The sequence below is a fragment of the Oncorhynchus keta genome, chromosome 19 (assembly GCF_023373465.1).
Source record: "Oncorhynchus keta strain PuntledgeMale-10-30-2019 chromosome 19, Oket_V2, whole genome shotgun sequence".
In the NCBI taxonomy this organism is placed as follows: Eukaryota; Metazoa; Chordata; class Actinopteri; order Salmoniformes; family Salmonidae; genus Oncorhynchus; species Oncorhynchus keta.
Window position 1 is genome coordinate 58867881 of NC_068439.1, and position 14801 is coordinate 58882681.

Genomic DNA, 14801 nt, shown 5'->3' on the forward strand with positions numbered 1-14801 from the left:
AAGTTGGCACACCTACTCATTCCGGGGTTTTTCTTTATTTGGACTATTTTCCACATTTTAGAATAATAGTGAAGACATCAAAACTATGAATGAACACATATGGAATCATGTAATAACCAACAAAGTGTTCAAGAAATGTTGATATATTTTATATTTGAGATTCTTCAAAGTAGCCACCCTTTGCCTTGATGACAGCTTTGCACACTCTTGGTCAAATAGCCCTTACACAGCCAGTCCCAATAAGAACAAACCAGATGGGATGGTGTATTGCTGCAGAATGCTGTGGTAGCCATGGTGGTGAAGTGTGCCTTGAATCCTAAATAAATCACAGACTGTGTCATCACACCTCCTCCTCCATACTTCACGGTTGGAACCAGACATGCGGAGATCATCTGTTCACCTACTCTGCATCTCACAAAGACACAGCGGTTGGAACCAAAAATCTCAAATTTGGACTCATCCGACCAAAGAACAGATTTCCACTGGTCTAATGACCATTGCTCGTGTTTATTGGCCCATGCAAGTCTATTCTTCTTATTTGGTGTCCTTTAGTTGTGGTTTCTGTGCACCAATTCGACCATGAAGGCCTGATTCACGCAGTCTCCTATGAACAGTTGATGTTGAGATGTGCCTGTTACTTGAACTCTGTGAAGCATTTATTTGGGCTGCAATTTCTGAGGCTGGTAACTCTAATGAACTTATCCTCTGCAACAGAGGTAACTCTGGGACTTCCTTTCCTGTGGCGTCCTCATGAGAGCCAGTTGTGTTACTCCCTGATCCGTTTCACCTGTCTTTGTGCTTGTGTGCACCCCCCACCAGGTGTTTCCCATTTCCCATCATTATTCCCTGTGTATTTATACCCTACTAGCGTGTTCCCGTGTTTCCTGTGCTCTAGTTTATGTTTTCTTAGTCTTCCCAGTCTGTCTGTCCTGACCATGATCCTGCCTGCCGTCCTGTACCTGCCTGACTCTGATTTGGATTACGACCCTTTTCCTGCCTAGACTTACCTTTTGCTTGCCCCTTGAACTTTAATAAACTCTGAGACTCGTACTGCCTCCTGTGTCTGCATCTGGGTCTTAGCCTGAGCCGTGATAATTAGAATCGTTCTTGCCATAATATGGACTTGGTCTTTTTCCAAATAGGGCTATCCTCTGTATTATTATTATTATATTATTATTATTATACCCCCCCATACCTTGTCACAACACAACTGATTGGCTCAAACGCATTAAAAAGGAAAGAAATTCCACAAATTAACTTTACACAAGGCACAACTGTTCATTGAAATTCATTCCAGGTATATACCTCATGAAGCTGGTTGAGAGAATGCCAAGATTGTGCAAAGCTGTCATCAAGGCGAAGGGTATTTGAAGAATCTCAAATACAAAACATATTTTGATTTGTTTACCCCTTTTCTGCTTACTTCATGATTCCATGTGTTATTTCATAGTTTTGATGTCTTCACTGTCATTCTACATTGTATAAAATAGTAAAAAAATTAAGAAAAACCCTGTCCACACTGACTGGTACTGTATTGAAATATATTTCTGTTTTATTGAACCATATTCTGATATATTACTTTTTCAGTATGGGGTAAGCATGGTAGTGAATCTCTGTAGTGTTGGTACATGAAATTAGCTACACTCCGTCACCCCCAACCAATGAAATAAGTCATCACACAGGACTTCTACAGATAGACGGACTCCGTATATTAAAGCACTGTCGTGTTTATTTATTATCAAGAGAGAAAAAAGGACAGCAGAAGCATTACATTAGTCATAACTGTATGTCTCACTGTGGTTACTTGAACATTTTCAAATTTGTTATTTTGATAATATGACACAGTAAAACACACTATAGACAGTTAGCATGTTGCTGCTGTGGTGACAGGACACGGCCAACTCGCTTTTAAAAACAAGCCGACATGGCACTCATTAGGATTGACACACACACACACACGCACGCACACACACACACACACACACACACACACACACACACACACACACACACACACACACACACACACACACACACACACACACACACACACACACACACACACACACACACACACACACACACACACACACACACACACACACACACACACACACACACACACACACACACACAGGGACACGCACCCGCATGTAAGGGGGCCATGCTGTATCGCAATATACACAGCCATCCAAAAATCAGCAATAAAAAAGAAAGAGAAAACGAAAGAATAGAAGGGAAGTAAAAGAGAGTGAAAGAAACCAAAAGTAAAGAAGTTTGGCACAGGAGAAAGGAAGGCCACAGTAACACTGGAGACTGAATAGGAGTCAACCATTTTGTTTCTTATATGTGTAAGTCATTCTAAGTCATCTCATAGAAAATCTCTTAAAGCACTTTTTTTCAAGACGAATAGTATTTCCAGAGAGGGCAGACTCTATCATCCGAGTCCTGTGGGGTTGAATTGGGGGAGGGGAGGCGGGGTTAAAAGGGGTTCGGGGAACGTGTCTCACATGATGGCAGTCTCGGTGTGGAGCAAATAGGAGCAGAAAGATTTCTGCTTTAGGGCGGGGCTTGGGGTTCTTGCTATGGGGCTAGGGGTGTGTGCCAAGGGGCTTGGGGCGCGGGACATTGGACCGGAGGGGGAAGAGATCAAGGCAGTGGGAGCACAGCTAGCCCACCTGGATGGAGGGCGTTGATTGGCTGGGCGGGCAGGACGAGAGAAGTTCTGTGACGGGGTTGCTGGGGACAACTCAGCTGGGCTCACCTGGAGAGAGACGATAAGAGTGGGTCAGATCAAGACTGTGTGTGTGTGTGTGTGTTTGCTATGCCTATCTCACCTTCTGTGTGTCATTTCTGTAGGCAGTCTTTGTGGATCGGGGGCTAGAGTTGTACTCGTGCTCGATGTCCAGCATATCCAGTAGCTCAATGAGTCCATCGTCCTTATTCTGACCTGCAACTGGCCCTCCCCTCTGAATCCTCTGAGCTCCAACATGGGACCCACTCAAGTTCCTGTAGTCCACTATGGGCTCCCTAGGCTGGTATGCAGGCCTCCTGGCCCTCTCCCCCTGGACCAGACCAATGTCTGTCTCTCTGTCTACCCCTCCGAGGGCCTTTGCTTTGACCTCAGGCCTCCTCTGACGCCCTGCCTGGGGTCCTTTAGGGTGAGCATAGCTACCCATTGAGGTGCCTCTACCCTCACCAAGCTGGCTCTCTCTCCTATAGTCTCTCACTGCCCCACCAGATCCTCGTTCTTTGCTGGGATCCATCTCCACTGTAAGCATGATGGAATCCACCTGGCATTTCTGGGCAGGCAAGCGCCCAGGCACTCTGCTGCCACCCAGCTCTTTGCGCTGACAGACGGGGGTGGGGCACTTGTTCTCGATAGGCACCTGGTTGGTCACCACACCGGTGTCAGTGAGGGTTTTCCCCTCGTTCTTCTGGAGCATGGCCCCAAACTTCCTGAGGACCGAGGGGCTACCACACGTCTTGTCCCCAAGGGCCCCAGGGGAGTGGGACTTTCTGTCGAGGGCTGGGGAAGTCTCGGATGAGGCAACCTGGGAGGTGGAGCGGGGGGGTACGGGAGGGCCTTCTCTCTGTCTATGAGGGGGCTTGTTAAGGTCCCTGCAGGGGGAACTCTTTCTGTGTGACACTCTGTTCTTCCTGTTCTCAGCCTCCTCGTCCGCAAACCGCACCTGACCAATCCTAAAACAGATTAACAAGCAAATAACTCAATGAGTAAAATAGCTAAAATACAAAATCATATAAGTGGATTTTGCTCTCTAAATGATCTTCTCTAAATGATCTTCTCTAAATGATCTCAGTATTAGTGAGGTCTGTGGACGTCCTTCTTACCTCTCCTTCTCAACAGGCCTCCTCTTCATCGCATCCTGGTGCACAGACTGATCCTGGCTCCCTTTAGTGATCTCCTTCAGATGCTGAGAGAGAAGTGGGACAAGGGTTACCTGGGAGAGGAAATAATCAGTGATGTAGAATAGTGCAACTAGCAAAGATACAGTATATCAAATTCAGCTTTACAGCCACACTTATGCAATTTCCAGTGGAGTATTGAGACGTGCCAGTTATATGTAATTTATTTAAATGTTTATTACTGAAAACAACCCTGCTTAGAGCCCTCAAAGGTTTGAAGACTTGAAGTGAACACTATAGGTATAATAAATATGGAGGTGGCCCCATCTAGTCTTCCAATGAGCTAAGTGGAGTTTCTACCATATTGCTTCCACCTATCAGATTTTTTCGGATCTGCAAACACCAATGGGGTGAGACATAGGGTAAAGGTTATTTTTTGGACAGGGCTGCCTATCAACTTTAATCCTTAGTTACTGTAGCTACTCACATCGTTGAGAGCTGAGTTGGTCTTCCAGGTCTTTCCGTGACCATGTCCAAGATAATCCTGCAACAAGTCTTCAAGTTCCACCGCACCGTTGCAATTTGGATAATAGCCACCAATCTGATGGTTGACAGGTTCGCCGTAACCATTGGGGCCGTGACTACAACCGTTGCTACAGTGATTTGGCACTACAACAGCTCTTGGGTGGTCCTTGGTTCTGTTGCTATGGCTGCCAGGCCGGTCACAGAAGCCATTGCCATGGTGCATCCTATCATTTTTGCCGTTGCCCATGGTGACATCATTTCCCCCTCTACGAGCCTGCACCTCATTGTAAAGCTGAAATATGAGCATAAACATTATAATGATCAAACACCTACCGTCACAACGTGAACACAAGTTGGAATAGTTGTATTCACCAGTTAGACTAATTATTTACACTTACAACTTAGGCGTGTTCCAAAACCCAATATACATACAGATACAAGACCGTATGTACACAAAACAAGTCTGTACCTACGACAATGTCAACCTTGTTTACGCAATCCATATAGACATACCGAAATAGTTACACGACCCAACTATTTTTATAATCTACACATTTGTTATGTCAGTTGGAGTGAGCGTGTGCTTGCTTCGCTATTTTAAGCTTTAATGCATTCACCACTATCATCTTTCACAGTGTTCTGACTGTCTGTCAGCACATCACAGTTTAATTAGCTTGTTAACATCTGTCTGTAATCATTACTCCAAAGGGGACATGGGGTCTCAAAAAGGGGTGTGGCTCCAACAGTGTATTATAACACACACACATACACGCACACACACACACAAGCAGTTAAACACTCTTCAGAGAAGACCAAGGGTGCGGGACGAGAAAGACACTCTCTCAAAGTGAAAATGTTCACACTACTGATACCCCATTTCAGGTAATGTTACTCTACCTAGGATCTTGTTTGACTATGTCAGAACTGTGCTTGAGCATGTTGGACCATGTTTGGACTATCCCATGTATTTGGATGATGTTTTACTTTATTTTAGACCTTGATGGAACGCATCTGACCATGGTTGACCCCTCACCTCCTCTATCTTCCTCTGCATGTCCTGCAGCTGGTCCTCCCATTCCTGCATCTCTGAGTCGAAGCTGTCCAGAAGCTCCCCCCTCTCTGTTCCCCAGCCCCGCCCAGCCTGCTCCAGACCGCGCTGAAGTTCGGTGGCCGCCATTTTGGGCCGCTTCCTGCAGCAACTTTTTACTTCCTGTCACAACTTTCTTTTCTTCCACCAACAACTTCTTCTTCCTTCTTCTGTTTAAACTTCCTAACTTCCTTTCTTTTTCAACTTCCTAGCTGTTTGTCTTTAAGGGGTCACCAAGGTGTGGAAATGTTAGAGGAACACTGCAAAGGAAGAGAGGATGATTATTGTGGACAATAAGACATGGGAGAACTAGAGGACATTAGTCATGTGGACATCCACCAGTACACAAATGGACTCAAAAGGTCTAGTCCCCGTGGACATTCTACCTGCTACCCCCCACCTTGCCTGCTACTCCCCATGGACATTCTACCTGCTACCCCCCCACCTTGCCTGCTACTCCCCCGTGGACATTCTTTCTCCTGCTGTCCCCCCCTCCTCCCAAAAGGCTATACTCTACCCCCACTCCAATTACATTCATCACAATTGCAGTTGTAAATATGTACTTTTCTATTTTTATTTCACTCAATGGTAATGCTACTGCTCCCCCGATGGTCATTCCACCTCCCTCCCTCAACAGTCTATACTTTGCCTCCACCCCAATGGTCATTTATTTTCTAATCACTGCCACAGCTGTTATGTATATAGTGCTATTTATATTTATATTGTTTTTATTACTATTTTAATTATTTGATTTCACTAGTCCTGCATGTTGGAGCTCGAAGCCTAAGATTTGTACTGTACCCTGCAATCACACCTGGAACCCTGACTTTTACACAATCTGAATCTAATCTGAATAAATACACATTTTGTGGATTTCATGGAAAGATTCAAAGCATTTTGGGCTCTGTATTCCCAGCCATATTTCATTGTCATTTAAGATACCTATGTGACACGTGCCATGGAATGCCTGGTGTAGTGTGACAACCTCACTATTTGGCTGTTGGTCACTATCCTCTCTGCTCCAACCCTTCGCTCTGTCCTTCCCAATGTTCTATAATGGAACTTTGGAAAACTTCCCATTACAGCCATGACCCGTTTTAATGAGTACATATGCCCCATTTTTCAAAAGCGGGGTGTATCTCGAATACAACCCCCCCCAACTATTCACCAAGTACAGGTTACCCGCAGGACGCATTTCTTCTAGCCTTCAGTTACACTTTGCGAACAATGGAAACGTGTGCCCTCCGTGTCACCGCTAAACGATACATTCCTTTCGCACTCGGCTGCATGCTGCATGGCCAACTCGCCTCGAGAAAATTGGCCATAATGCTGTATAGGGGCGCGTATTGGCTTGGCTTTAACGGGTTTCCGTAGGCCTATCGCTGCATTGATTTATTACAGTACATCAGGTCATTTTAGAAGGCCGATGGTTTGCTATCACCGAATGTTATATATTACGTGCGTTTACCACCTCGAAAGTACCCGAACACCAACCAGTCATCGTGTGATGTAAGAGTACGGATATGTTAATAATACAAACCTGTAACTATGCATCGAGAACTTGGGAGAGGTAGAGAGAGAAAGAGCGAGAAAGACTAAATACGCAAGGCGTGTGTTTTGAATATTAATAGGCCTATAATAAATCAATTCCCACATGACCAAATGTAGCCTATTTAGTGGTGCGTAAAAGAAAAAGCACCAAAGGGGCGGCACAGGTTGATCAAATGTGACCCAATAGATCAAGCCCACAGTGGATCTGCAATGTTATATTTTACTACTTGTCTTTATTAGGTTTTTGTCCAATTATTGTAAGAAACCCAAGTTGTAGAGATGCGTAAAACAAAACTTAATGGAACTCTCCATATCCATAAAATACATTTAAATATTAACTTCTTCATGTCTGTTCAATATTCTCCTTTACGATGTTATTGTTAATCGCTGAGGATATATCGCAGTGGCAGATAATTAATCCTGATTTCAGTCTAGCCAAGGCATTCACCGTGAATTTCTTGAGATCCTCTGTTTGCCCGGTTGCGCTTCCACGGCTCCAGAGTCAGTCCCCTTGTCGCGAAATACTCGCTTTTGTGCCTCTGTTCTAGTCCCGCGGATTGGATTTTACAGGAACCCTCTCTTGTCAAGCCTGGGCAGGGTTATGTCCAGAGCAGGCACCTTTTTTCAGGGTAAACAACTTCTGTTCCAGAGGGGGACCCGGGCTTTATAGTGCACCTCGTATTTACGTCGCATCACTGGAGCCAAGATCAAGTATCTTAATGTCAAATTTATTCCAGCATTTGAGGTCTCGATGGGAGGACTATCGTCACTCGCATCCTGTCTATAATTAAAAAGCAATGTAGAGAGGGAAACTGTTTGCATAGCTATTTCAGCTGCCGAGCTCTGAGCCAATAGGCACTCCTGTTGCTACTCCGCTTTGGGGTGCTTGGCAGATTTCGTTTTGTGACTCCAAACTACTCTTATTTGTTTACAATTTTGATTGCCAAAATGCAGCATATATGTGACACCTGCGCTAACATTATTTGAATTCTGTTTTTCTTCTTCGAAAAACTTGATATCTGGCGCGTCAGCGGGTACTTTACTCCAATTTCACTACTATTTTATAGTTGATTTATTTTGACATTGCCATTGCTGTTGATGAAGGTCGCACAATATCATCGCGCGCGTCATGCGACCACCATTAGGTTCTGACCCAAATAGTTCACTGACATGATGGACACTTGTCGACATAAACAGTGTGTTGCGAAAGGCACCTGATAGCTCAAAACCAAAATATATTTGCTGTGGATAGTAATGTGGGAATCCTCAGACTATGAGCCAATTTATGCTTGATTCGAAAATGTGGTTGGAGGCGCCATAAGGATGGTGTGATGCAGTTGTGATGCCTCCAGAGCCACGTCATGCCTCTCTCAAATGTTGTAACAATGCAGAGGGCTCCATATAGCTCCGCATTGAAGCGCAAGAAGTATGAATGCCCTGACTTCTGCAGAGTCCGTATCAAATAATTAGGGCAGGGTTTGACAAAATCGGTCCTCCGGTGCACCTTTTGGTTTTTGCCCTAACACTTCACAGATGATTTAAATAATTAACTATCAATCAAGCGTTGATAATTTGAATCACCTACGTAGTGTTAGGACAAACATAGTGCACCCCTTGGGAGTCCCGAGGACTGAGTTTGGGAAACGCCGAGTTAAAGGGCAAACGTCCTTCGTTTGCATTGTCGCGGTCCACGCTGTACAGGTGCTGAATCGGAATTCTGATTGTCGCTGGCCATGGTTCTGAATCACCATTATTTACCTTGTTTGTTTAAAATCGGATCTTTTACACTTTTGTATGCAATGAGGAGGAACCTCCACCTTTCCTATCAGATTGTAGGTCTACATTTCTTATATACTATCACATGGTGGTGGTCTACCTGTAGGCTACAACATTTATTTGCAGGTAGGGACTATGGCTATAGGATTTGATTCTGGAATTGGGCAAAACAGGTGTTGTGCTAACTCACCTTTTCTTGGGGGTGATGAAGGAAGTGGTGGGTGTTGGGAAAAGTAGTCTCCAGTGTTGAACCTAAGCATATATCCTGTTATGTGACTGTGACCTGTGCTTGAAGAGGGAGGCTCCTGTTCGGTGACCTTGGCAACAAATGTTTAAAAAAATAACACAAACAAACAAACAAACAAAGGATGTGGCTATGCTATTGAGGGAGGCGGGATCACAGGACAAAGAAAAGGGTAAACAGAAAGACAAGTTTAAAGATGGTGGCATAGGAGTGGGAGGAGAATAAGACTAGAATGAGGATGAGTAAAATGATGGGCTGAAACATCTGGGCAGAGGATGAACAGAACACGAGTGTCAACGGAGGAGAAACGAGAGGGAAAATAGGGTCAGAGAAAGAAGGAGAATAAAGTCAGCAGAATATTCAATGGTGACGGACGAGTGAAGAGACTATGCTGATACAGCCAAACAGGTATGGTCAAGTCTACATTTCTTTAATTAAGAAACACACACAAAAACACATGCACACACACTTACCGACAGTGGTTCCTCCTCCCTGTCCTCAGGTTTGGGCACCTCCAGTCTGTCTATGAAGCCCTGTAGCTCCTTCCTGAAGGCCTTCATCTGGGCATTGATCCTGTACAGCAGCTCATGCTCCCTGATCCTCCCACCCTCCTCCTCCTCCTCACCCCGCCCATACAGGTCGCTGTTGGAAACGTACACCCGTGCCTCTGCGATTATAGTTGCCGTGTCGGCGATGAGCCGGTCGATGGTCCTGCCAAGATGCTCCGCCTCCACTCGAATGTCAATCATCTGCTGGCGATCCTGTAGGTTGCGGGGCAGGAAGCGGGCGGCGGTCTCAGGGGGTGGGGTATAGAGACCCCGGGTAGGCGTGAGGCAGCGGGTTTGGTTCCGCACCTCGTCCGAGTCACTCTCCCCGCCCACTGGGCCCTCGCGTTTGCGGTGCGGGGGCTGGAGGCGAGAGGAGGAGGAGTCATCATCGCTTTCGCGGCGCCCGCTCGGTCCGATCCCTCCTGCGTCACTTTCTGCATCGCTGTCCCGAGGGCTGATGCCCCCCCTTAGGGCCAGGTGGGAGGCCAGGTCGTAGCGCTGCATGTTGGAGAGCAGAACACGCTTCTCATACTGCAGCTGCATCACCTGGGAGAGAGAATATAACTGGCTGAACGAGGCATGATATGTTTATGACGTTTGATCTTTGTTTTCTTCTTTGATTCCAGTGATATCTTTTTGTTTACCATATTGTCTGCACAGCCATTTTGACTTTCAATATATGTTAAAGGTTACGGAAATAAACTAGAAAAACAAATGTGGAAGACCGACTCACCTTCCCACTGAGATCATTAATCTGTAGCCGGGCCGTCTTCAGTTCTTCCTGCAGTGCCTCTGCCTTCTCCGAACATACTCCTCCTGCCGCCACTCCTCCATGCCTTGCCCCTCCCTCGTGGGTCCCGGCCTTAAACCTGAGCTTGTTGAGTTCTCCCGTCACTCTCTTGTTGTGATCTTCAGCATCGGCCAGGTTCCTCCTCAGGAGCTCTGCCTCGTCCTCCACCAGCTGAAGCTGTTGCCTCAGCTCCGTCATAGCCTCCCCATGGCCCCGGCCTGCCCCCATCCCACCCACAGCCCCCCCACCGGACCCGCCTTCTCCCTCCCCTTCACCCCTGAGGTCGTCCAGCTCCGCCCTCAGACCCCGGTTCTCCACCTGGAAACACATGACATGAAGACGGATTGGTCAGTTATGTTATGAATCACCATCTTCCTCTCTCTGTAGGTACCTTCTGAGCAGAACAGGCAGAAATGCTTGGAACAGTTGTGTTCCCTTGTGCAAACTTATTTCCTGGTCTCTTTCATGTCATAACCTACATCAAAAACTCTGCATCACATCCTGTGTCTCTCACCTCCAGCTCCACGATCTTCCTCCCCAGGATGTTAGCCTCCTCCTCCACCAGGCGCAGACGCAGCTTCAGCTCGGACTCACGGGTGGTGGGGGGTCCCCAGGCCTCACCCTTGGGGTGGGGGCTGTCCAGGTCCCCATAGAAGGAGCGGTACTTCTGTAGCTCCGTCTCCAGCCGGTCCTTCTCCTTGTCGATCTTAGCTGTCTTCTTCCTCAACAATACAGCCTCTTCCTTGATGAAGGCCAGCTGGCACTTGAGATCATCGTTGTCATCCTGAGAGAAGGGGAATTGGAAGGAAGATAATGCAGTTCTGATGTACAGGAGACAACTCTCGCTCGTGTTTGGAAAAAACACTTTTTATTGTTTTATAAAAGCATTTCATGGTGATCCCTCACCTCTGTTGGGGTCTGGGCAGACTTCTTGTCTGACTTTTGGACCTCCTTGCTTCCTCTTCTCTTCTGAGACTGTTGGTTATTGAATAACGAGTATTACAGCAAAAATATGTGCTGTATAGATTGTATAATCTATTGTGGGTGAGTGTTCTTACCTCCTTGACTTTGTCCAGCTCATTCTGAAGGGCCTGTTTGGTCACCTCCACCTCGATGAGTTTCTGCCTCAGTTTCTCGTTTTCGTCCTCTGTCTTTGTGCGTTTCTCCTCCACATTCTCCAACTCATGGTGCAGTCTCACAGACACATCCTTCGCTACCTGCATTAAACAGAATCAGGGACATTGATTTAAGTTGATTGAATTAATTATGGCGGTGAATGGACAGTGCATTAAGCAACTAATAAAATTAGTTTCAACATCAAGCCTACCGACACACACACACACACGCTTGCGCGCACACACACACACACACACACACACACACACACACACACACACACACACACACACACACACACACACACACACACACACACACACACACACACACACACACACACACACACACACACACACACACACACACACACACACACTCCCTCCCTACCTTCAAGTCCTGCTCCAGGCTCCTCAGTAGTTCCTCGTCGATCTCTCCCGTCTGGGCATAGCGCAGCTTCTTCCTCTCAGCCTTCCTCAGCCGGTACTGGAGGATCCGGCAGTTCTTATTGGCTCGCTCCAGCTCGCGTCTCATTTCCTGCAGCTGGCACGTGTCCTCCTCGTAGAAGGTGTCACGCATCTCGTCCATCTCCGTCCTCATCTCCTCGATCTCCATCTGGAACATCAATATGAGTGATCAGCCAATCAGACACTGTTAGCCAACAGGGGGCGTGGGCTCACGCTTCAGCATTATTGGTGTTGTTGGAGTGTTTAGGTCCTCTGAAGATTATGTAATTGAATAGGGACAAGCTAATCTGAACCAATTGATATTCATTATTATGTTAATCCATGAACAGAAGTAGGCTAAACACAGGATGGTGCCATTCATTGTTCTTAATAGGGAAGCGGGGTTTGCCTTGTAGCTATAGGGCAACCTAAATCATTTAGCTTTCGCAAGCATCAATAACAAACCAAGGGAACTAAACACATTTCTACATGAGTTCTTTGCAAATGTTACAGAAAGAATAACAACTGTTCACTTAGCCTACCCAATTGGCTAAAAAATATGCTTGCTTCATTGTATCAACATACGGTTTTCCAGTATATCTCTAATAATAAACCTCGGGGAATATGCATGGAATATTAATAATATCTCAGTTGCAGTGTTATCATCAAACACGAAATAAGCCTACCTTTTCACTTATGCTAATATATATATTCATATATACATATATATACATGATTACATTGGAATATATGAGCGTATGTTAGTAATGCCAATTTTGGGGAATAGGCCTGAATTCAATCTCAAACAAAAAAGTGGCCTACCAGTTCAATTACTGGATCTGCAAAAGCATTGTGTTTGTATACATTGAATATTATTGAATGTCAGTGATGCCAAACCTTTAGATCTTCATTCTCATCCACCAGTCTCTCCAATTCGTCCTCAAGGCCCTCATCTTGCTGTGTCACGAACTCCGCCTCTATGGTCCCGATAGACGGCTCCGGCTCGGCCTCGGCGCTGTCAGCCGTGTGCATCTTGCTGATGCTTCTCTTCAGTTTCTTATGTAGGTGGAAGTGCAGAGTTCAGTCTGCAAGCAACCCTCGCTCCACAGACTAAGGCCCGGCCCGCAGCCCACGTATTCCCCTCTTCTGTCCCTGCAGTAGCCCGCTGAAGCTTTCACCGACTCCCCTCCCAGCTTCTTCGTTTTCCCTTTCACCAAACACGCGGTGCTGGAGCCGGTATGACCCAATATGTTGGGAAGACAGGCCTTTGAGGCAGGGATACACCTAACGACGAACTACGGGTTTGAGAATCTGGTGAAATATCTCCTCTGTATCTTATTCCCTGCTACGACGAACTACGGGTTTGAGAATCTGGTGAAATATCTCCTCTGTATCTTCTTCTCTGCTTCGACGAACTACGGGTTTGAGAATCTGGTGAAATATCTCCTCTGTATCTTCTTCTCTGCTAGCATCCGCCCTGTTGGCATTGCCAGCATCCGTTTCAGCACCATCTAGGTAAACAGCTGCAACGTCGCATCTCTCGATCTCCTCCCTCACGACTGCGGCCCTACGCCCCTCGTTTACTACCTTATTCCTCGATCCTCCTTTTGAAACTATATTTTTGGATCTGCTGGAGGATTTTGGGGCTGATTTTGAGGCACATTCCCGGATTCTGGCCGGAGAGGGAGCCTGATGCTGCCTCCTCCCTGTGCTATTGTCTGCTGCTGCCACTGGAAAATCCGCAGCGCCGCTTGCGGCAGTCGTGTCATCCACCAGCCTTGACTTCTCCACTCGCCCATCTCAAAGTGACTGCAAAGTATGATATATTAGTTATGGGAATAATAAAAACATAATATAAGTCTTGATATATTAGGTCTATCCGGTTGATACAAGTTGCAATTAAATATGATGGTCAACCAGTTCCAACATTCCAACATTTAAAGGGAAATTCTGGCTGAAATGCACAACCTTTGCTGCAAAAGGGACATGGCGTCTGCATAGCGACATTGAAATAATATTAACTTTGAAAAAGACCCGAATCCAATAGGCCTCTGTTTATTGGCAAATGGGAATCTAACTTAGGCTATACAAGGCTACTATTCAGTATGTATAGCCTAGTGATAGGCTACAAGTGATACAATTAAATGTATACATGCAGAGTTTATATATAGTGAGTTTTGTACTGTTCTGTAACTTTTGTTCAATAAAAATGGCACATAGCCTAACATTAGTTAATATATTAGGCTACAGATGGTCAACAAACGCACTGTCAAACATGTTCATGCATTTTCTGTGCAATTTCCTATCGAAACGTGTTATTTGAATGAGGCTTCTTACCGCGAGAGAAAGTGCAGGTTCAGCCCAGTGATAAAGGGCTAGAGAGATGCTGACACAACAGGCACTGCAGGGGCACGACGAGCTAGACAGTATTCATGATGTGGTGAGGTCAACGTCAAACCAGGAAACAAACAATGTAATGTTTTTCTCCAGGCCAATGTAAATAACCCATTGCAGCCTTTTTACTGTCTACATCAACACTAATTGAAAATATGCACACAATGAATAGGCTATATTTATTGTTTTGCTTTCAAATGTATTCTACTTATTTTCCCAACCGCTAGAAGGTATCTCCAGTAGGCCTAGGTAGTAGATCAAGAACTCAGTAAACCATATTGTGCATGCAATGATTTGTTTAGGCCATCGGAGGGTGGTCTCAACCCACCTATCAGTACCTTCATAAAGGGGTCATCTGTGCGTGCAGACAGGTTGCCGCCAGGGATACACTGACCGTATGAACGAACTTAGTTACAATAAGGTGTTGTTATAAGTGGTAATGAGATGAGTGACAAAC

The 14801-nt window shown here is 45.8% G+C and overlaps 1 protein-coding gene across 6 annotated transcripts; it reads right to left on the minus strand.

Moving 5' to 3' along the window:
• Positions 1-1711: 1711 nt before the first annotated feature.
• soga3b (SOGA family member 3b) lies at positions 1712-14088 on the minus strand. Of its 6 annotated transcripts, none has more exons than XR_008071093.1 (9): positions 12848-14088; positions 11895-12119; positions 11447-11605; positions 11295-11363; positions 10903-11172; positions 10332-10706; positions 9524-10144; positions 8997-9089; positions 5566-5739 (listed from the first exon to the last, which is right to left on the minus strand). XR_008071093.1 is itself a non-coding variant. In XM_035794040.2 (9 exons), the coding sequence occupies exons 1-9, from the start codon at positions 12980-12982 to the stop codon at positions 5729-5731; spliced, it is 1992 nt and encodes a 663-aa protein (XP_035649933.2). In that variant the 5' UTR covers positions 12983-14088; the 3' UTR covers positions 5566-5728. The 6 variants fall into 6 exon arrangements, 4 of the variants coding, with proteins under 4 accessions (XP_052326830.1, XP_052326829.1, XP_035649933.2 ...); XR_008071092.1 differs by having other exon boundaries at positions 8997-9185; XM_035794040.2 differs by having other exon boundaries at positions 8997-9123.
• Positions 14089-14801: the final 713 nt, after the last annotated feature.